At 44.3% G+C, this 22121-nt stretch overlaps 1 protein-coding gene across 6 annotated transcripts in view; it reads left to right on the top strand.

Annotated features, from left to right (window-relative positions):
* Positions 1 to 21878, top strand: part of RNF130 (ring finger protein 130) — a 122109-nt gene extending 100231 nt beyond the window's left edge. For 2 of the 6 annotated variants that reach the window (XM_019661401.1, XM_019661402.1), the window contains exons 4-10: positions 645 to 716; positions 2746 to 2828; positions 9644 to 9740; positions 11823 to 12027; positions 15562 to 15655; positions 20296 to 20359; positions 21687 to 21770. In XM_019661401.1, coding sequence (XP_019516946.1) covers positions 645 to 716; positions 2746 to 2828; positions 9644 to 9740; positions 11823 to 12027; positions 15562 to 15655; positions 20296 to 20359; positions 21687 to 21728 — 657 coding nt within the window. In that variant the 3' untranslated portion in view covers positions 21729 to 21770. Of the gene's footprint in view, positions 1 to 644; positions 717 to 2745; positions 2829 to 9643; positions 9741 to 11822; positions 12028 to 15561; positions 15656 to 20156; positions 20275 to 20295; positions 20360 to 21686 lie in introns of those variants that run through there. The other 4 variants (XM_019661407.1, XM_019661404.1, XM_019661405.1 and 1 more) reach the window with 3 other exon arrangements.
* Positions 21879 to 22121: the final 243 nt, after the last annotated feature.

The following is a 22121-nucleotide window of genomic DNA, read 5'->3' as shown; positions in this document are numbered from 1 at the left end:
TTTGCCTTTGGGTCCTTGGTGTCTGGTAGTGCTAGCAATGTCTGGCAAAATGTTGGATAAATCCTACCCTAAGACTTTCTGACTTAACACTCTCGGGTAAATGAGAATAACTCAACTCTGGGAAGGTAAATACACCTTCCTAAGATCACGGAGCATTGTAGTGGCGGAGACAGAAGCAGAGCTCATGACCACATCCCTTCTCCCACACTGGCTGATGGGAGGAGCTATTTCAAGGAGCACTGGATGTGTCCTTTTACTAAGACACCAGCTTATACATCTAATACTGGGAACCTTGACCAGAATAGGAAAACTGATAGAACAGTGGTAGTAGCTCTGACATGCACAAAAAATAGATTTTCACAATGCAGTGATATTCCAAATGCTTATTAAATACAAATGCAGTAATTGTGATGCCTGGCCTTTTAACTGTATTCACTTTTAATTATTCAACCAGTATACTGAATCTAGGGGAAAACTGCCAGTTTTTCTAATGTTTTAATTGCTTTTTTAAAGCCCTTTCATCTGCTGTGACACAGATAGTTATGTAGGACACTTGGGACTTTATACATTTAATTATTGTAAAATAAAGAGCATTATCTGGAGATTTTGCACTCAGCATCTGTTTTTCTTTGCAATTTTCATAGCGTCGTCTTGGAGATGCAGCCAAGAAAGCCATCAGCAAATTGACAACCAGAACAGTGAAGAAGGGCGATAAGGTACTTTAACACTATAGAAATAATAAAGTTGTTTTGCTTTCGATTTGGTGGGAGAGAATATACCCTACCTATTTGTGTATTAGCTTCACTGGATTACTTAGCGTTCCCCTAGCTGTTCAGAGTTTTCTTCTGCCAAAACCTAGCATCCTTTTGGGAAGTTTGTACCCTGAGTAGCCAGGAATATATGTTGCCCTGCTATGCTTCCTGAGGCTTTGCCACATCTCCTTGCTGTTTTATTTCTTCACCAGTTAGATGGAGAACTGGAGATCCACATTCCGAGGGAGTGTCGGCTCCCAGGGGCTTTCTGTACCGCGGGCCGAGCAGTTTGCAAGAAGAGCCCAGTGTGTCAGGGTTGGGCCCAGTGGCCTAGGGGGACCGGATCAGAAGAGGTGGTGATGGGCTGTGGCTCAGACAGCTCACCACAGTTCCCTAGTCAACTCACAAGCTATGCTGGAGCCCTGCTTCTGCTCTGTAAAGAGCGAAACAGCAACTTGATGTTAGACCCCACATTCTATATAGTCATTGTTATTGCAAATGAAAAAGCTGCATCTCTGGAAACATAACACCAGAACTGTCTCTATCCCACACCCAATCCTGACATTTTAACAAAGAGCTCTGGAGGGTCGTTTCAAGTCAGGGTCAGCAAGCTTTGAGATGGAAGAGCCGCCCAGGGGTCAGCAAACTGCAGCTCACGTACATGTGGCTCTGAAATAAAATTGAAAATGAAAATAAAGCTATCATAGTTTCATTTATAAAATTTTTAAAGGATATTATTCACTTAATGGTGATTATGTAAAAATATATTTATGGCGCTCGAATAATTTTTAAATTGTAAGGGACAGGATTGGCTCTTCCAGGGGTCGGCAAACTTTTGAGACGGAACGTACCCAAAGAGCCGCATGTGGCTCGCGAGCTGCAGTTTGCCGACCCCTGTTTCAGGTGATTCTCTAGCCTCAGTTTTGCCACTTTTTTCACCCGACTCATTTTCGTTTCCGCTGTCTTGACACCACCACATGTAGTTTTCTGTGACACATTATCAGTAAACTTCACTGTACACTAAGGAAAGAGAAAGGTAAAAGCACTTGCAGAAAATGTAAGCATCATCAGAGCAGCTGCACTATAACCTGAGGAGCAGTCGCATGTGCAGGTAACGTTCTCTTGACTTGGTGGCCTTCAGCTGCCACATTAATCTGAAATTTCCTGGAACCGGTCTAACCTACCCACCCTGCATCCTTTGTCCCTCAGGTAGCACAAAACAATCTTATTAAAACCAGTACCTCTTAGTGTGTATCTATCTCTAGACCTGCCAAGAGTTGTCCCACTGAGTTTCAGTCCAACTGGGGTGACTTGGCAAATAGTGTCACCTTTCCTGGCTTAGGTTCCTGGAAATGCTGTTTTATGACAATTCCGGGAAACCATCCCCAGCTCAGAGGAGGAAGGAAATCAATGACCCTGGAAGACCAACACCTGGCTAACTTCCTGACTCATGATAAAGATCCAGAGTCAAGTTGAGCCCATGAGTTCTCTACCCCAAATCTGTGACCACCCTTGGGGCTGGTCTCTGGATAGCAGTCTCCTGGGGGCGCATCATCTTTGCTGCCGGCGCTGAGCCATGTAGTCAGGTGTGCGCCTCCCGGTGAGCGCCCAGATTGTGAAGGGCGTGCAGTGACACCTTCTAGACCAGCATAGTTATGCGTCAGGAGTGGGGAGAGGCTGAGATCACCATCCCGGGTGACAGATGCTTTGAATCTTGAAAAAAATTAGAATTCTGACTTCCAAGACGTTTCACAAACAGAATTAATATTCATTGTTACAGTATAGTTTAAAAAAAAATAGATTGGCTTAGGTGTAATTTGTGTTGAAACAGTTAAGCAAATAGAAACATACTAAATTTTTTTATAAGCTTTTACTTTATAATCACTTGTTTCCAGTAGTTGCCGCAGGAAGATTCTTACCTGGATTGTTTTTCCTCTGCTCAGGCACTTTTAGCGTTAGCCTGTGACTTTGGTTCCTGTGCTTTTCATTTCAGGAAACAGATCCAGACTTTGATCATTGTGCCGTCTGCATAGAGAGCTATAAACAGAATGATGTTGTCCGGATTCTCCCCTGCAAGTATGTCAGCTTTCTTTGTTTAAAAAAGAATGCTACTAATGTGGTTTGTATGTCTCCCTTTCCGAGCGGGTATCCCACTGCTTTTGAGAGCCACCTCACTGCACATGGCACGTGGAGCTGCAGTTTTCTGAGCCGTGCTTCCCCAGCGAGACTGACTGCACAGGCCTTAGGAGAAACTCAGGGGCACAGCCTCTGGACACATCCATAGCCTAAAGAGCATTAATGTCACAAATGTTTAATTCTGTGACTTTTCTGGGTTTCCAGACTAGCCACTGTTCCTTTCTCCTCCTTGAGTCAGAGCACATCACTAGTCCCTCGATAAAGCCTCAGCAGTACTCAGCGGGCAGGCTGCCAGGGCCCCAGGAGCTTGGGTTATGCAGGCCGGGGCAATGCTGCGTTCACCTTCAGTCAGGTGGCGCATTCTGTGCAGCTGGCATTTCCTGTCTCCTAGAAGAGGGTCAGTGTTTTCTCCGCATGTCGCCGAGGGGTAGTGAAGCCAAGTGCGTGCCTGCCGGGGCCTGTACACAATTCAGAAAGGTCTGCCTGGAATGTTGGCACTTCTTAGAGGGGGCACAAACCTCCCTCCAGAAGGAGGGTGTTCACCTGCACTTTGGTGCCCTGAAAAGAGCATGTTTTCATTAGCCTGTGGATTTCCGCCGTGGCGCTGCCCCATGCAAGAGAGTCTAACACAGTAAGGTGCACAGTTCCGAACGCTGATTGGAAAAATACGAAAGCACCTATTGAGAAGCCTAAAATCAAAGGTTTTCCCCTCTTCTGCCTGTCTTTTATTACACACCCACACAGCTCTGACCTTCTAACAGTGCAGGACGTGTGAATGAATAAAATAATTAGTAGCCGTTGTCTCCATGAGCCTACTGGTATTACTTTACTTATTCACAAAGTGATCTATTTTGAGCCTAGAAAGGTCTGTTTTTTAAAATCATGGAACTTAAGAATAATTCCATGCACTGAAACAGAAAACCAAGATTCTGGAAATCAAGCCTTTGTAGTCTGCACATGAAGGTGAATCTATAAAACTACATGGAAGTTGTCTTACAGGAAATTAAATGATGCACTTATCAGTTGTCTTCAGCTGAACTCATTTACAGTCTAAAACAGGAAGTAAAAGGAAATACACATACAAATCCAAATCAGGAAAGTAGACTAGGAGGCTACATCATAAAGCATAGTCAGCTATTACCTGCTTTTAAATAATCTATTTTTTTAAATATCTGTTGTTACCTGCACAGATTTCTTTTGACACCAGAATGACCAGGAAGAAAGCCAAATCTTTCTAAATTCTCTCTTCTTGTTTCAGTTCAGGGTACCCCAGAAGCATCTGGGACCTAAGAACAAAGGCCTCCAGATCCGTTCATGTTATCACTAATGTGAGAGTGTCTTCCTCAGGGGGCCTCAGCCGAAAACAGTATTGTGGGGCACTTGTTCCCCATTCTCTCCATCCCGTAAGCATTGGCTTTTCCAAAGTTTCGTTGTTAGTTCTTTTTTCTTAATTTAATCCAGTACTTTCCAAACCTGACTGCCTCACAATCGGTGGGGAGCTTTCAGAAACGCATCGTCAGAGCAGCCGGGCATGTTGTGCTGGGTAAGCTCCAGGGTGGTTCAGGTGCTGCAAGCCACCCTCCATGGAGGCCCAGAGCTCTGGCTGGCTGGTCTTAGCCATTTCTGTGGCTGCGCCTACCACCCGGGGAGTCGTCTCAACCTCTGCGTTTGTGGTCTGCTATTGAATATTAGAGTTTGGGCAAACTTGACAGCACCCTAGTTAAGGCACTGCTCACCCCTGCCTGCCTGTATGTCAGAGCTCCCCCTGTGCTCTGGAGCAAGGTGTAGCTTTCTCTGAGTTGCACTGTACACCCTGCTCAGCAAAGCATGTCACCTCCTGAAACGGTAGCAGCATGATTCTCAGGTGTAGTAAAAATTGACTTTGCACATTGAGCGACATTCTGTGGGAACCAAGTTGACAACTTTCAACCTGGAGCCAGGTTTCTTAGCCTTGGCACTGTTGACACCTGAGACCAGATCTTTCTTGGTTGGGCAGGGAGCTGTCCTGTGCACTGCGGGATATTTAGCAGGATCCCTGGCTCCAGCCAGTAGCACCCACACAGTGTGACAACCGCAGATGTCTCCAGTGGAGAAACACTGACCTAGAGGATGGCTGCACGCAAGTACTCATCTTTTCTCCAGGTCTTCTCCAAACCTCTTACTGCCAATGAATTCCTCTCACGCACTTTCGAATTAACTCTTGTCTTGTGCTGCTACTTAATTTGTTCCCTCTGCTACTTACTTTGGTACCCTGCTGTTCGTCTGTAGGTCTCTGACACACAGCAGAAATGTGACTCTGCTATGTCCTCCTTTTGCTCTTGCTGCCAGGCCACTCTGGTACCTCCTACCTCCCAGGGGCTACTCAGAGCCCTTCTCTTTCCCTGGTTGGCTCTCCCTGGTCCTCACTCTCAGCAAATAACTTCCCCATCAACTTCACAGAAAATAATGGTTGTGAGACAGTGGAAACTGTCTTGACTTCCCGGCCTGGCTTCATGCACACCCCCTCCCCACCCACCCTTGCAGCCTGCCCTTCTGTCCTGTGATCTGACGGCCTCTGCGTGCCCTTGCTTCCCTTCTACAGGAACCTTGCTCTGTTGGCTATCTGCTCCCTCCGGGTTTTGTTCTTTCTGTCCTGCTCATCGGTGTTTCATCATACTCAGGCATTTTGTACTCCAGTTTTCCTAACTGTCTTTCAAAGCCATCTCCAAATATCCCCCTATATCTTCTGTCCTTCACAGCCAGAAAGGCCAGAAAAGGCTCTGCATTCACTGTCACCTCTTCTCCTGAGACCAGGTGCTTTTGTGTCTGTCTGTCCTTAGTTTTCCCAAGCCTGTCTGGAGACTGCACTAGACTTCCTGTCTGTAGGTAGCATGCCTCTTGTGGATTGCTGGCTTTGTTGCATGGCCTTTACTTTTCACCTTCTGTCACATTAATGTACTGTGGACAGATGGCAGTTGGTGCTGCTTTCGGACCTCCTCCTTGTGTCAGTTGATTACAGTTGCCCATCCTTTGGATGTTAGCCAACATGTCTTAGCAACTGAAAACTGTCACCGTTTTTAGACCTTTTTTATTGAAGGGTCAGCCTCAAATTTTTTAGTAGTTAAAAATACCTTTCATAAATAGAGTGCTGCAGCATGGATAAACTTATATCTGAGATGCCACTTTCGGAGCTAAAATGGGTCAGTCATCTGGCTGCTGGCCCAGGCGGCACTGTGATACCCCCACCTCACAGTGAGGGCCTGTGTAAAACGGTGTCTGCTGCCAGTCCCAGCTGGGGGAAAAGCGTGCTTGTCTCTGACATTGAATAATCCTGGATCCTTTTATATTTGCCAGGTTCTTGCACGGCACCAAGAGGCTGCAGAGCTGTGAAAACAACTCACCTTCACTGTAGACTCCTCACCCCACGCAGCGTGGTCCCCACTTACTGTCTAGTCTGTGCGCTGTGGGCGTAGGACAGGGGGAGGCACCGTTTCAGTATTACGGTTTTGTGCCTTTTATGTTCCATATGTTTCGCATTCTGTATCCCAAAGCATTTCTCATAGGAATAAAGGACTTTGTTGAAGCTCTGATCGGCTTGTCCTTTTCACATTTCACTGTCCTTGACACACCGCATGCTTTCCATCCCAGTACACCACTCAGCCCTGAGGATGTTGGGCCTTTTCTGTTTTTGTGTGTATTTTCATTGTTTTATTATTTTATCGACTCTTATAGCAGTGGGAAGGGGCTACTTTGCAAGGTCTGGCTGTCCCGCGCCACCCTCTGAGGTGTCTGGACGCTTGTGGCCCCCTGCAAACTAGTAAGAGGCCACTGCTGCTGGGCGTCCTCAGGTGCTCTGACCATTTAGTGCAGCGGTTCTCAACCTGTGGTTTGTGACCCCTTTGGGGGTCGAACGACCCTTTCACGATGGTCACCTAAGACCATCGGAAAACAAAAAGATACTTACATTACGATTCATAACAGTAGCAAAATTACAGTTATAGAGTAGCAACGAAAATAATTTTATGGTTGGGGGTCACCACAACATGAGAAACTGTATTAAGGGGTCACGGCATTAGGAAGGTTGAGAACCGCTGATGTAGTGGGATATGGTGTGAAACGTTAATGTTACTTTGCTTGAGTGTATGTTTAATAATACCTTCCGTTGGCACATCCTTGGTACTGTTCTAAGTATTCCATGTGCAGTTTCTCACTTACTGCCCCAAAGAGCCACCCCCACTACTCCCCTCACCTCCCACCCCAGATCTCATTGAGACAGCTGGGAGGAGGGTGTTTGTCCAGGTCAGACAAGTGTAGTAGCAGGACTTTGCCTGGGAGGAAGGGAAAGGCCATGCTGAGCTTGGTGAAACAGTAGAGCTGAGGAGATAGAAGCCGGAGGGCGAAGATAATGGGTGATGAAGAAGAGAAGAGACAAGTACAGGGCAGTTATTCATCAAGATTGCATCAGTGACCCAAAGGAGAGTGACAGGCTTGTGTCAGAAGGGCTGGTGGGTGGAGAGGAAGTGGCTGGGTTGTCAGAGCACATTCCCACAGGCATGTGCTCAGACGGATTGTCTCCAGGTCAGGGGGTGGGGCTGTGTTCCCAGGAGGCGGGGCTGTTAGCTGGTGGGCGGGGCTCGGTGGTGGGACAGCCGTGGTGGACAAGTAGTGAAAGGAAAAGTTGTGTTTTTGAGAAAGAAAATATTTCTTTCGGATTTTGAGTTCTCCAAGGAAGGGGGGCTTTCTCAGTTTGTCCCTGGAGAATCACTTTGTGGTCTTTGTTGTCCTTCCTAACGGTGCCCATAACAGCGGACCCAGCGCTTCTGTTAAATCAACACACCTTCGAGGAGACAACCCCAATATAAGGAAAGTCTGTTTATAACTAAGGTTTAAAGGAGCAGATGAACAGGGAACACTCAACTCTTGCAGCTTTAAAAATTAAATACGGGATTATACCGTTTTGTTCTTTCTGAATAACCAGTAATAGAACAGAGAGGCAGGACAGTAGGAAAGGGGGAAGCAGAAATGCTGCTGACCCCCAGGTCTCCACAGACATCTGAGTCGTGGGCCGCTCCCCCCCATCCCTACCCCAAAGTGACCCATCAGAGAGCACAGAACCTTATCTCTTCTGTCACCTGTCCTCCAGCCAAGTCCATTGTCCACCCTACATAGAGCTGGCCTAGAGTACCTTCCCAGCCACCCATCCCCACCCAATACTGACCAAACCCTCAGCGGACCATGGGCCTCCCCAAAACCTATGCCAGACATTAGGCAAATGCACCCTTGTAAGGGGAGGATCTGTTGCTTACGTCATACCTAAAGGGGCCTATACCCCAAAAAGGATTAAAAGCCTAGTTCTGGTCTTGGTTAGACCACAGGCAGTCTGGCACAGTTGACAGCTGCTGGGGAGCAGACCCCGCTCTAAGTGCACCCTTCAGCTGCGCCCTGCAGTAAGGAGCCTTCACCTCCCGCCAGGAGCACTCAGACGACAAGAAGCAGACGTGACGGTGCCTTATGCATACCACATGAATTTAGGTCTAACTGCGGTTTGGGGACTTACCGTTAAGGAAAAACTTTCAGGTTTAATTAAAAGCCTTCAGAGGTGATGAGGCTCTGGTTCCTTAATTATTTGCAGGTTTCAGACTTGATTGACAAACTCAGTCTTCAAGCTCTTTATTCTTACCCCAAAGACGTGGATGCAGGGCCACCGAGGGGTGATAGGTGGGTGGGTGGATGGATGTGCAGTGTTCAGGCCGAAGCCGTCAGCACAAATATTTCTTCCAAATCCCAATTGAAACAGTGAGTGTTCTACACCTCTTTTTAAAATCAAAACTGCATTTTTAAACAGCTGTGTATAACTTTATCAGCTAGATTAAGTTATAAGTTAACAAAGTTTTAAAGACATGCCGAGGTGCCATTTGGTATCTTTCTCAAAATTTCTTTCATCTTATCCCAGGACTCAGATTCTAGTTCCTCCGAAGTCACCTGGAATGTCTGCCCTGGCACCTTCCCCTCCCCTGTGTGGCCAGGACCCTGGGGCTTCGCCATGCCTTCACCTCAGCTTCTCAGAGCTGCTGTGCGGGGACTTGAGCTGAGCGGTGATTGCTGCAGCTCCCTGGATGTCTTTTCTCCCTTCCAAAGGGCACACGTCCCTTTTCTAGAAATGCAACACCCTCTATGGCTGACTTATTTCCAGTCACAAGGAAGTGACTTTCTACTCCCCTGACAAAGGGAGAAAGTCACCTATCCTCTCTCTCCCTTGAACATTTCAACTGAAAACTGCTAGCTAAGTGTTATCCGATTCTTAAGTACAGTTCATCCCTAAAAATAGTCCCAGCTACCCTGTAACTTTTACAGACATTTAGCATAAGTTGCTTAGAAGTCCTTTTATGTAATGTTTTAAATGACATTTAAACAGAATTCCATGAACCTAATTAATAATCGTACAAAGAACTCTTTTAACCCTTATTTAATACCATTACAAAATTCCACTTTTCTACTTCAGCTACTATAGAAAATACAACTGATTCATAAGGTATAATTCATTATCTTCATTCTTAATAAATTTCCTAAGCTTCCTCAAATCTTTGGAACTTGGTAGAATAAAAAGACCAAACAGCCAAATACTACATATCAGTTCTCATTATACAGTCCTATTGATATATAAGATTGGGTTCAGGAGGTGGTCTGTCAGCTATATTTTAATACAATTTCTTTGCATTTTGGTCTAATGGTTTTTCAGTATATAATTTGTGATACAATTCTCCATTTTTTTATAGGCATGTTTTCCACAAATCCTGCGTGGATCCCTGGCTTAGTGAACATTGTACCTGTCCTATGTGCAAACTTAATATCTTGAAGGCCCTGGGAATTGTGGTACGTTTCTTGTTTTGTTACTTCTCTGGGGGCGTATCATCTCTAAGTGTAGCATAATGTAGTACACAAGAGTGGATGGTTGCATCTCACAAGAAAACACTGGCTACTTTGCCATGTAGCCTTGTTATTGCCTTTTTTCCAGATTAAATTAAAGTCTAGCCTGTGTCAGGGAACTCCCGGGAGAAAAGATGGAGAACTGTGCTCGTCTGCTTCAGATCGCACTTCCGTTAGGTAGTGGGTGTGTGATGAAGAACTGACGTAGGGAGAAGGATGTGATTCTCCTTCATTCCAATATCTTTTTTAAAAAAAAGGAGGGGGGGTTGGGGATAGGACACAGACTTTTGACTCCATCCCAGTAATTTTTTCTGCGTTCAGCATAATATAAAACTATACCATCACTTATGTTCCTCCCTCTTGAATTTAGCTTTACTCTCCTTGGGCACTGGTAGGTTGCAGGCAGCGGAGGTGGGCAATGCCAACCTGGGCAGACCTTGGCACCTGGCAGAGGCTTTCGGGGAGTACATCAGCTCTGGCAGGGGAGTAGCGCTGCCAACTGAGCACCTTGGAGACTTCCCACAGTTCTTCTTTCAGAGAAGGCTATATCCAGGATCATTGCTTTTTAGAGGAAAATAAAATACTTTCTGGTCTCAAAAAAAGAGTGAATGAATAATCTCCTTATACAAAAAATGTTCACTTTGACCCGGCAGATGAATTCCTCATTTTAGCTTGGCAACCCAAAGAAGATCTAAGTATTCCTGTTTGAAATATGCTGTCAGGTGACAGTTTGGGTGCAGTCCCAAAATGGGCAGTCATACCCCATTTATTTTCCGTCTCCAGAGATGACATCAGTGACATAATTTTACAATGTTTCTGTGCCTCTGCACCACAGACACTGCAGACTGTCCAGCAGCATCCCTGGCCTCTACCAAGTGCCGGTAGCACGACTCCCCGATCATGCAATCAAAAATGTCTCCAGACATTGCCAAATGTCCCTTGGGGGGCAAAGTCACCCTCATTTAAGTGATCTAGCATAGAACTTCTGCCATTAATGTCTGGCATGTAGGAGACACTTTGGACAATACTAACTTAACCTCTTTTGTTGCCTCTGGCCTCCTTGGTGGTTATTTTGTTAATTCTTATTCTTTGAACCAATAATACTTTTACCTTCTGTTTTTAATGAAAATTCTTTATTATAAGCTACCATGCATGGTTCCTTAAATATAAAAAAAACATAATACACCTAACAGGGTGTTATTATAGCACCAGTTATTACACTGTGCTGTAATTTTTTTAAATTGGGCTTTGAGGTGATAGAGAAAGAAATTCTTTTGCTCAGGGAGCCATTTGTGTTGGGTTTGTTTGGCAGTCAGTTCTCTATACATAAGTTTCTGTCAGCCACCCTTCTCAACTCTGCTTCTAATATGCTGTCTGCTATCAGCTGAAAGAACCAGAGGTTCCCAGGGAAACCAAATGTCCATATTGTTAATCAGAAAACTGTCTTATCCGCTTCTTAGTTGGTAGCTTTGGCCCCAAGGCAGCCCTGTCCGTCTCCTTCCGGATCAGACGCTTAGGTTTTAAAACAGTTTTCTTACGTTCAAAAGTCTTTTCAACATTATCTGCTCTTGGTTTTGTGCTTTACCTGTGTTGAAAGGTAGAAGATATTTAAAAACTGAGACCAGATAAATGGATCATTACAGAGAGGTTAATAGGATGAAACGGGTGTTTTATGCTCCCTGCTACCCTTCAGCATTAGCATAGAGCTAAAGTGATCCAGTTGATTGTCCAGCGATAATGAACCTCTCTGCCTGTGAGCCATATCCACACACTTGTCATTTCTGTATAAGGATGCAGTGTCCCATTTTTTCAGTTCTGCCATGGATTTAGGGTTTTCTTTTATCATATTTGGGAGGAAATCATCTGTTTCTTTTCAAGAAAAACTCTTGGGTGAGTAGAAAGGATAGACGGGGAGAGAAATGAGAGGAAATCCCAAGGGGAAAGCTTGGTGAAGTCTTTTCAACGGAGTTTCAGATATTTAGGATTTATTATTCTCACAAATACTTTTAATCTGGAAATTTTTTGCAGCCAAATTTGCCATGCACTGATAACGTAGCATTTGACATGGAAAGGCTCACCAGAACCCAGGCAGTGAACCGAAGATCAGCCCTGGGTGACCTCGCAAGCGACAACTCCCTTGGCCTTGAGCCACTTCGATCTTCGGGGATCTCGCCTCTTCCTCAGGACGGGGAGCTAACTCCTAGATCGGGAGAGATCAACATTGCAGTGACAAGTAAGTGGGTCCTGTGCCCAGGCGCAGGGCAGGTTTGCGGCTGCCACTTGGCATGTGGTGATGGCTGTAGGGGAGTTGAGGCAGTCACCAGGCCCGTGACTTAGCCTGTACCCGAGAAAGTACTGGATACTTGTGTTAAAACAGATACAATATTTGGAATGACGAAACCTTCTTTATAATAAGGAACTTGTGTATTTATTTGTGTGGAACTAGTAGAAGTAGCTGCCGTGACCAGTAGTTTGTTCAGAGGCTTGTCTCAGTAGCTGTTTCTAAACCTAGTTTGAAATCATGCTGGTGCAGACCAGCGTTTGAAGGGTCATGTGAGAAGTGATGGAGGGCAGCAGCATCTGGGGGTGGCTGGGCACCACTACTGCCCACTTCCAGGCTGCAGGCAGCCACGTGAAAACTAGTCCAGAAGGTGGACCTAAAGATTCACAGCTTTAGGGACAGCTGAGATGGCCTGTTGCTGCTCACTTTATTTCACACTTTTTATGAAGTTTGGCACTTACCTGTTTGGTACACGAGGTGGGAGTCAAAGCTGAAGGGAGGTCTGCCTAAAAATACCCCTGGGCTGGTTATGAGCGTCCTGATTGCTGAGCTGTGGACGAGAAGAAGCACTCTGAGTGTGTTGGCGGCCGTGCCCAAGTAGGTGTGAGTGGGCTGGGTGTGTGTGTGGCTTGTGGGCATTCGCCCATAACCAGCCAGCTGTTTTCTTCAGTTCCATTCTTTCCATGTCGTTTCCATTTAACAGCTCTTCACCCCATCTCTCACCGCTCTGTACATGCTGTCGCTTGCCTGTAGCTTCAGGCCCTAAACCTAATGAGACTCAGCCTGAGAGGCAGTCCAGTGGGCCAGCTGTTTATAAAGATTATTCCCTTCACGTACTAAGACTCATGTGGTTCAACTGATGTATACATGTTTATAACCAACCAAAAATTATTAGCAAATGATTTCCCAGGCTTGATTCTATCATTTATCTAAACTCAAGAAGACTTCATTCAGTCATAAAATAAGTAAAACTGGTCTTTGATATAGTTTGACTCATTTCTGGCCATTTCCCAATGATTTGTGTTAGCAGCATTTCTTATTTTCCTGCTTTGGCATTTAGGTTTTATGGTCTAAAATTTTTTTAATTGATCCTGGTAGTAATAAAGGAGACAATGGTTGTTTGTTTATTAATGAGTTTTTGTAGTTCCTTAATTAATCGACATTTATTGAGCACCTACTACGACATTACTGATTCCATTATATTTGATGTAGAAATGTCCTTTCAAAATCTTATGGTTCGATGATTAAAAAAATATTCACTTATCTAATTAATCACCTTTAGCAGAATTTATACTTGTTAATAAATTCACATGGTTCGGTTACACCAAAGCTACCCTGTTTTTCCTCAAAGCTCGGTAGTGCGTTCAGCCAGCTTCCACTGTGTGCAGGGCACTGTGCTAACTACACACTGGGGGACAGAGGTGACCGAGCCCCCGCTGCAGTGCCCCTCTGCTAAAGTTCCCTGAGCCCACTAGGCATTGTCATGATGGGGCTCACTTCTTTTTGGTTACCAGTTTTATCACTGAAATTCCACACATAAATGGATGGTATGTTCAGAATTCAGAAACACAAACATAATTGAAGTTCTAAAAGCTAGTCTGCTTGTCATGTATAAAATCTCTATGAAGAAAAAATTAAGACTGCTGTGTTAAGCTTCTTGATACTGTTGACCAATCAATCATCTCTTAATCTTTTTAAATGCCAGTAAACATTTTTTCTAACTTAACATATACGTGGGTAAAAAGGGTGCATTTTGTATGGGTTCTTTTTTTTTAAGATTTTATTGGGAATTAGGGGAGGGGAACAGACAAGTTGCTGTCCTTTTGTTCTTCAGTCTAGTTGTGGAGGACGTCGCTTCACTGGCCTATGTTGGTATTATCATTGCGTCCTTCTCAGGTGAGGTAGTTGCTCGCCAACCATTAGACGGCCACTCACGGTGGCTCACGGCAGCTCACCTGGCTGCTGGCCACTCACGCCGGTTGCCAGCCACTCACGGTAGCTTTACGGCAGCCCACTGCAGCCTACGCCGTCACCGGTGACTCATGGCATTCTAGCTCCAGGTTGAGCTGTTGTTCACCATCTTAGCTGTAGCGGGCACAGCGTCACTGGCCCTAATGTGGGATCCGAACCGGGGCCCTGCTGCTCAGAGCTGGCATCCCAAGCCAGCTCTTAACCAGCTCCCCACTCGGCCGGCCCTTGTATGGGTTCTTGAATGTGCGTTGTGACTCAAATAAAAACCTTATAAATTCATTCTACTGATGAGGAATTTGTAATCCAAGAAGCAGTGGCTGCACTGTTAGCTAAAAAGAACACGCTTGCTAAGTGTTTTAATAATATAAACCAGGGTGGGCAGAAAAATACTCAGAGACCTCAGCAGCCTGGAACCCCGAAAAACAGATCGCCACCTTTAAAATTCAATGAAAGTAGAATCATTTTTTTTAGGAAAATTCCTAGGCACACATAGTTTTGCATAGTTGCAGGACTCGTGGAAACCAGACTGAGAAACACCATGTCATACACAGCTATTGCACATGACGGTGACACTTGGAGCATGAGTTTCTTCTCTCTGCCTTAATTGCAGATATATAGGGAATTTCACCGTGTAACGCTTTGTTAAACGAGCCCTAGTTAGTGCATACTGTAGGAAACATTTTCATTTTATAGGCTGTCAAATTGGTTCTCAAGTTATTTTTGAGGTTCTCAGTAACTATTGGTTTTGGAATGTTACAATACAGACTGAAAAGTTAATGGAAAATGTGACGTGACTTCCTGGATCTAGAGAGAGACTAGATAAAAACCTGTGTACCAGAGATTTTTAACTCTGATAGGTCAAGTACCGTGTGACTCACCCACTGTTCCTTCTTCCTTGGCCAAGCCAAAACAGCCACTGCTGCTTCCCAGCGGTGAGACTGGGAAGGGAAGGCCTTTCCAGGAGACACACCGGTAACATGTCCTTTTTGAGTAAAGACCATAAGTAACCCATGCATAAGGGAAAAGCATGTAGATGCGAATGCCGTGGAAGGCCTGCCTGCAGACTGCCTGGTGTGCCCACAAGACCTCTGGGAACCCCTGCTCCATATTTCTAAACCAGTCTCTAAGAATGAGTGACATTACCATGAAGAAGGAAAGCTTATAAGTATGACTAGTCCACTTTACTGTCACAGCAAGTGAGAAATCTGTGTCCATGTGCAATCTGATACACTTTTACTGCACGCTTTTTGGTGGCCACACTCCTCACAGACTCCGGACCTGAACTGGAAGACATGTTCGGGCCATGCTTCCTTTCTCCCTGCGGTTTCCAGCACTGCTCCCACTAACCTGCTCCACTTAGTAGCTCTGGCAAACCTCCTCCTGCCTCACTTCCTTGGGCCAATCTGGCTTACACCTCCATTGACGTCTGCGCCGTTGCTTTTGAGGGAAATGTTGACGTCGATTTGACTTAAGCCTCCTCCCCACAGTGATCTCCTCCCTTTCCTTTGTCAACAGAAGAATGGTTTATTATTGCCAGTTTTGGCCTTCTCAGCGCCCTCACACTCTGCTACATGATCATCAGAGCCACAGCTAGCTTGAATGCTCATGAGTAAGTAACAAATGGTTTTTTGGATTGCATGTGCCAGACGCTCCCAGGAAAACATGTAGAGTAATGTCATAAAGATGGTGAGAATTGGCTTTCACCAGTTTCATACTGATTCTGACGGGATCATACCTAGCGAAATCATTTACTTCATGAACAGAAACTCAGATTGGGAGTTCACCTTGCTCAGCAACAGTAAGTAGCTCACTTGAGAAAAGATCCAGGGGCTTTCATTAGCCACAGGCTTAGAGTGAATCAACAATGTAATGCAAATGCCAAGGGTGCTGTACAGTCATAGGATGTAAACCACGTCCGTGTCCTGATCACTGGCAGGAACAGCCCCCCCCTTTACTACGTGCCCATCACTCTTGACCTAGAGTCTGATGTACTGAGCTTTTGGTGGAGCACTGGCACCCTGGCCGAAGGTCAAGGAACAGTGACTTGGGTGTTTAGCCTCTAAGAAAGAGCAATTTGGAAGACCTGCTGTTTCCAAATATTGGGCCATCAGGAAAGTGATGACGCATTTTTGCATTGAAAAACAGAACAATGCTTCATGACTTTCCCAACGACCCAATACTAGGAAGACTGTCAGGGGAAAAGAAAATAACTATAAACTCTGTTACCCTAAGGCAAAGTGAGGACCAAAGGGTAGGCTACAAAAGGCAGATTTCATCTCAGTAAAAGGCAGACCATATGTCAGTCAGGCTGCTTACCAGGGAGACGGTTTGCAGCAGGAAGTACCCAGGATTAGGAAGCTGTCTGTTACTTCTCAGGCCGCTGTAGTTGAGAGGTTTTTCAGAGGATGGAAAATTGGACTAGATGACTAACTGTTATAAGGGCCATTTTGATCAGTGATTTTCCAAGAGTAGCTTTTCACAGGGGTAAGAAAACAAAAAACAAAAAGGGTTTTGGTTTTGTTTGTTTAAATTTGGGGCATTTACTGAAGGATATTATTCAGTCTTTTACCAGTATTTAGGCAAACTCATTTGAGATGGAAGCATCCCCAGGACACAGCCCAAATTTGAACCTAAATGGTCCAAGTGGAAGTCATGTGCTCTGCATATTCAGCTCTGTCAGCCATTCTAATTGATCAGTAATACCAACCAATCTCATGTAATTGAATGCTCACTGTCCAGCTGTAGAAACAATGGGCATTAACCTCCACTTCAGTGGCATGATTTTATTACCTCTCACTTGATTTGTTGGTTCGGTGCTTGTAAGAAGTGCCCTTGGCATCCCTGATATATTATGTGTCTGGAGGATGTCATGGTCAGTTGGCATTCTTCAACCTTCACATGAGTAGTCTCAGCCTGTTAACTGCTCAGATTCTAGAAGCAGGCATACCTGGATAGGACTCCCTGCTCCTCCATTTTTTGCTTGTGAGATCTGAACAGTTACATTTATCTGAAGGTTGTTTTAATCATCCATAAAACAGGAATAATGGTAGGAGTACATTGTAAGGCGGTTGTGAGAATTAGCCTATGAAGTGCTTAGCACAGTGCCTGGTATGTAATAAGTGCTCAATAAATGTTAGCCCAAACAATTCCACTGAGATTCTCTAAGTCCTGTGAGTAAGATGGCTCATCTGCCTTTATCATTTGGCACATGAATTTTCTTCCATGAAATAGAACACAGAATCATAGGAGCTCGGTGAGTGCCTGTGATTCAAACCTCAATTTGAAGGAACTGTTTATTTCATCTGCAGTCACCTCTTTTGCATACTCCCATACTGACCCATCAGACTAGATGATAATGTAAGCCTACTTCTTAAAAACTTCACAAATGAGTGAAAACTAGTCACAGCAAATAGTGGCACTCTCGGCACTTTCAGAGAGTTTTTAAGTAACTTAATGGTCACCTTGCTGCCATTCAGGATCTGCCAGATGCTCAGTTCATGCATCAGGTATTTTAGAGAATGCTCAACAGACGCATTACCTAGTAGCAATCAGAGTACCTGGGCCATAATATGTCAGTTCCGTGCAAAATGCCTGCATGACTCAATCTAAGTCATAGATCTTAGATCCATGTCTTAGTCCAGCCCTTCTCACATCAGCCTTTGTAGAGGGTTGATACTGCAGTTGTTCATTTGAACATTATTTCTGTGCCTTCAATCAAAACCACCCTGAAAATTTATTTTCATGATCCCATTTAAAGAGAGAGAGTGTGCGTACGCGTGCGTGCACATATGGATGCATGAAGGATGGTCACCAGAATATTAATTGGTGATTATCTTACTTTAGTAGACTTCTGAGTGATGTTCTTCTTTCCTATTGTGCTTTTCTGTGTTGGATTTTTTATAATATGAATTACTTAATTTTTTAGAACCTTTTTTTAATTGTAGGAGATAAAGATAATCGTCACTCTTACTCAGTGTCTCTCCAAAATGTTGATGAAAAATGCCTGTGCTTTTAATTCTAGAGAAAAATTTATTTTAGCAAATAAATTTATAACTATTATTCGTTAACAAATTCTTTGAAATCTATTTTACTTCTCTTTTTGCCTTTACCAAAAACAGCCAAAATGAAATTGCCTTTTCAATCTAATAGCTCTGTTTTAATTTTTCTAGGTAACCTCATTCGTTTGTAAGATAGATTCCATCTTTTTACACTAGTGATCTGTCTGGAAATAGTAAACTTCACCTCAGTGCATACCACCTATTATTACAGTTTACTTTTCTGACAGTGTTACACTGAACTTGTGTATTATGATTTCAGCAAGACCTTGACCCAGTCTAGTCACTTGTGAAAACCTGTGGCAAGATGAAGCAGTACCTGCCAGATGTTAAGGGCTGGCGTGTGGCCCCGGGCCAGCAGAGGCCTCCACTCGCAGTGCGTGGACTGCTGCCCCCTAGGGGTGGAAGCCCTGCACCGCCTCACCATCCTCTGCGCTTTTAACCACAGCTTAACGCTATTGGCTTAACTCAGAAGTCAATCAGAAGTCCATGTACCTGTGGTCACCCTCCTTCTATTGTGATGAAGTACTATTTATTTAAGTACTCAATTACACCATGACTAAGTGTGCTTTAATTTTTTTTTTTGACACTGCAAATCTAGTCAACTTGAGACTGCAAAAATAAACAGGGAAGTAGTCAAAGCAAATAAATTTTATATATTTGCTTTTCATACCGTTGTCCCATAGTACCTAGGTAAACTAGGTTGTGAAAGTTCAGTTCCCAAAGGAGCTTTTCTTCTCTATGCCATTATTCAGGCAAACCTTGTTAAAGCCCAGCATTTACAGGCTTATCTTTATACCAAGCTATTTTTCCCTAAAAATAAGAAAAATAAATATTTTCAGTGTTTTTTTGTTTTGTTTTGAGGAACAAGTTATAGGATACATGGATGGTGTGGGAGAGCTCTTGAGTGGAGTGGGAGGTTCAGCTCCCTGTCCTCTGCAGCCCTGTCTTACTTCCTATATTTGGATTCATAGAAATCATGTCCTGAAATCTGCAGAGGAGTGTAGCCCAGACAGTCAAGATCGAGAGCAGTCTCAGCAGGAGAAAATGACTCTGCTATGGTTAGCCTGGCGAAATGACTGGAGCAAATGTCAAATCCTGTAGCGTAGCTCACCAACAAGGCGCCCAGGCTCTGCAGCAGGCCACTGGGCTTCAGCTGTCCTACTAGTAGCCCTCATGAGCTGTCCTCCTTCAAGGGGACGTGGTAGAAACAGGTAGACCAGATCAAAGGAATGCATGTCTGTAATTTACTCTCTACTCAGTATTTCTGAATTGTTCTGCTCAGACTCTGTAAGGGGAACACTGACATAGCTCAGTATAAAAGGGTCTGAAATTTAATCACATGATGTCTTGGAATGCTTAGTTTAGAGAAAGAGGAGACTGGGTGATCTGAGCGGTGTCTCTAGGTATTCGAAGGACTCCCGAAGATGAGAATAGCTCCTCCCAAGAACTTACTCCTGTGTTGGGCTCTGTTACTCTCCACATAATAGTCCCATGCTGGCTACCCAGGACTCACAGAGGCAACACTTAAACTGTGTAGTTCCGGAGCTCTGGAGACATCTGCAGGGAGGTAGAGTTCCACTTAAAACAAAAAAGAGCTTTCTGCCAGTTAGAATTGTCCACCATGACATGGGGTGTTTTGAAAGCTAGTGAGCTTGCCAGGGCCTGCTTCTTCAGACAGCAGCACAAGACTGGAGCTGTTCAGAGGCAGACTCCGTGCCAGGTAAAAGTCTAAGATTCCTCCTGAACTGTGTCCCCCTAATGGTCCCTTCCTGGGAAAGGTCAGAGCCAGAGGACCAGCTGGCTTCTCTGCTGGCTGCCTCTTTTAGAACCTTAAGTGCCAAAAGCAGTGTTTTTAAAACTTTTTTTTTACCATCTCCCACTGTAAGAAATAACATTTTACATTGTGACCCAGTACTCCCGAAGTCTATACGCAGAGGAGTAACATGAGGCCCCAGACAGGCCAAGTGACCCCCGAGAAATGCCATATGCATCAAGCCCAGTGTTTCTGGTTCCATCTCTTTCCTTTACACTGCTTGTCTCTGACTATTCCAGAGAGCCATGCTCCAAACCATGTAGTTGAAGAGACAAATTTGGTATTCTAAAAACACGATGACAAAAAGGATTAAAGGCAGCAGGACCTTTGATTGGACTTCTGTACTGTCTTTGGCAATGGTCATTTTTTATTTTTCAGAAGTACCTTTCAAGTTATGGCTGCATTAGTTGTTTATACTTTCTTAAAAAGACAGCAAAATAAAGTAAGTTTAAAATTTTTTATTTACCTGTTAAAAGTCCTTGTATGTGATACCAGTTTTTCTGAGGAGATACTGTAAAAACATTGTGTTTTCTTAGATACGATTTACAGTAAATACTAAAACATAGAGCGTGACGTGAAGTTGCAGTGGCCTGTCCTTCATTTCTATACCATCTCACCCGCACTGCCCGAGCCCAGGACAGGGGGCCGTGATGGAACAGCAGGGGTGCCGGTGTGCAGTGAGCAGTCACTTAGCATCACTGACACAGGGCACCTGCTGCTTTTCCCTGGGTGGTGGGGGGGAGGGGGTGAAAAAGGCTTCCTGGAGGGAGTGACTTAAGAACCAGGCCAGGCATAATTAGGGCACAAAGTATGGAAAAAGCACAGCTAGTTCAGGCACTGTGTGGTTTGATGGATCTGCTGGAGGGACGTTATTCTTGTAAACAGTGAGTAATGTCAAAGGCTTTTCAGCAAAAAGATAATTTCTGGCGGTTGAGAAGTTGCTCTGGTATGGTAGAGATTGGAGGCAGGAAGTTACGTTAGGTAAAAATACAGAGTTGAAGGAGGAAGTCTGGGTGCTAAGGAGGAGATGAAATCAGGAAATGCTGGAGAATTGTGTGGTAACAAAAGATGAAGCGGTTTGAAGCACAGATCTGGAACTCAGCAGAGAGGAAAAAGCAGAACTGAAGACATGATTTGGTAACCGTGGAAATGAACCAGACTGTAGAATAATTCAGGAAGGGTGTTCCCACAGTGCCAGCTACAGAGGGGCAGTACAGGGACTGTCACAAGATGTGAGGTACCTTTCAGGCACCTGATCTAGGGGGCACGCATGCACATGCAGTCTGGGAGATTCTCATAAGAGTGCCATACATTCCTGGAAGTCTGTACTCTTCATATCTTATTTCAAAATAAATAATGACACTCTTATTTGAGGTACAAAGGGGAGAAAGTATGTTTTAAAGACCACAGCTACAGATATCAGGACACTCAACATTTAGAATGTGTTCAAACCAGGAAAAGTAAATTGTCCAATTGTCCCTGCATTTTTAAGCAAGATGCTGTTAGCCTGCACTTTGGAGAGGGGTGGGCGGGGTACTAACAATCTTCTAGGGTGACTGCACCACTTGACCGCAGATCTGAAGTTGCTGAGTTCAGGAAAATGCTGATGGCTTCCTAGCTTTACCAGATGGGGTTGGGAGATAGTTGGGGACAGCCCCAGTTAGGCCACTCCACTCGTTAGTTAGGATCCTTTTCTCTGTTATTTTAAAACATTGACAACTACCCTTTAACTAATCTTGACCTCTGTCTTTTTTTCTTTTATTCCATAGGGTAGAATGGTTTTGAAGAAGAAAAAAAAAACTGCTTTCTGACTGATTGCCTTGAAGGAATAAAGAACCTATTTTTGTGCATCATTTACCAATCATGCCATACAAGCATTTATTTTTAGTACATTTTATTTTTTCATAAAATTGCTAATGCCAAAGCTTTGTATTAAAAGAAATAAACAATAAAATAAAAAAGACTGTGCTGTTGAGTATTATTCACCCACCTGTGTGTGGAAGGCTGATTTGGAGATCACATACCCAAATTTTTGCGTTTCTGAGACAGAACTCACAGCTCTGTTTCTGTTGGTATTTTCACGCTGGCTCCTACTGTGCCCAGATAGGACCTGAGCATATGGACATCCTGTGTGGTAGTGCCTCCTCAGGCATGCATCACTCCATTTTCTTTTTTTCAAGGTCACCATTCTCTTGGATAATTTC

The sequence above is a fragment of the Hipposideros armiger genome, unplaced genomic scaffold (genome assembly GCF_001890085.2).
Source record: "Hipposideros armiger isolate ML-2016 unplaced genomic scaffold, ASM189008v1 scaffold_347, whole genome shotgun sequence".
NCBI classification, from domain to species: Eukaryota; Metazoa; Chordata; class Mammalia; order Chiroptera; family Hipposideridae; genus Hipposideros; species Hipposideros armiger.
The sequence above is the reverse complement of the archived record's forward strand: the minus strand, read 5'-3'. Positions and strand labels throughout refer to the sequence as shown.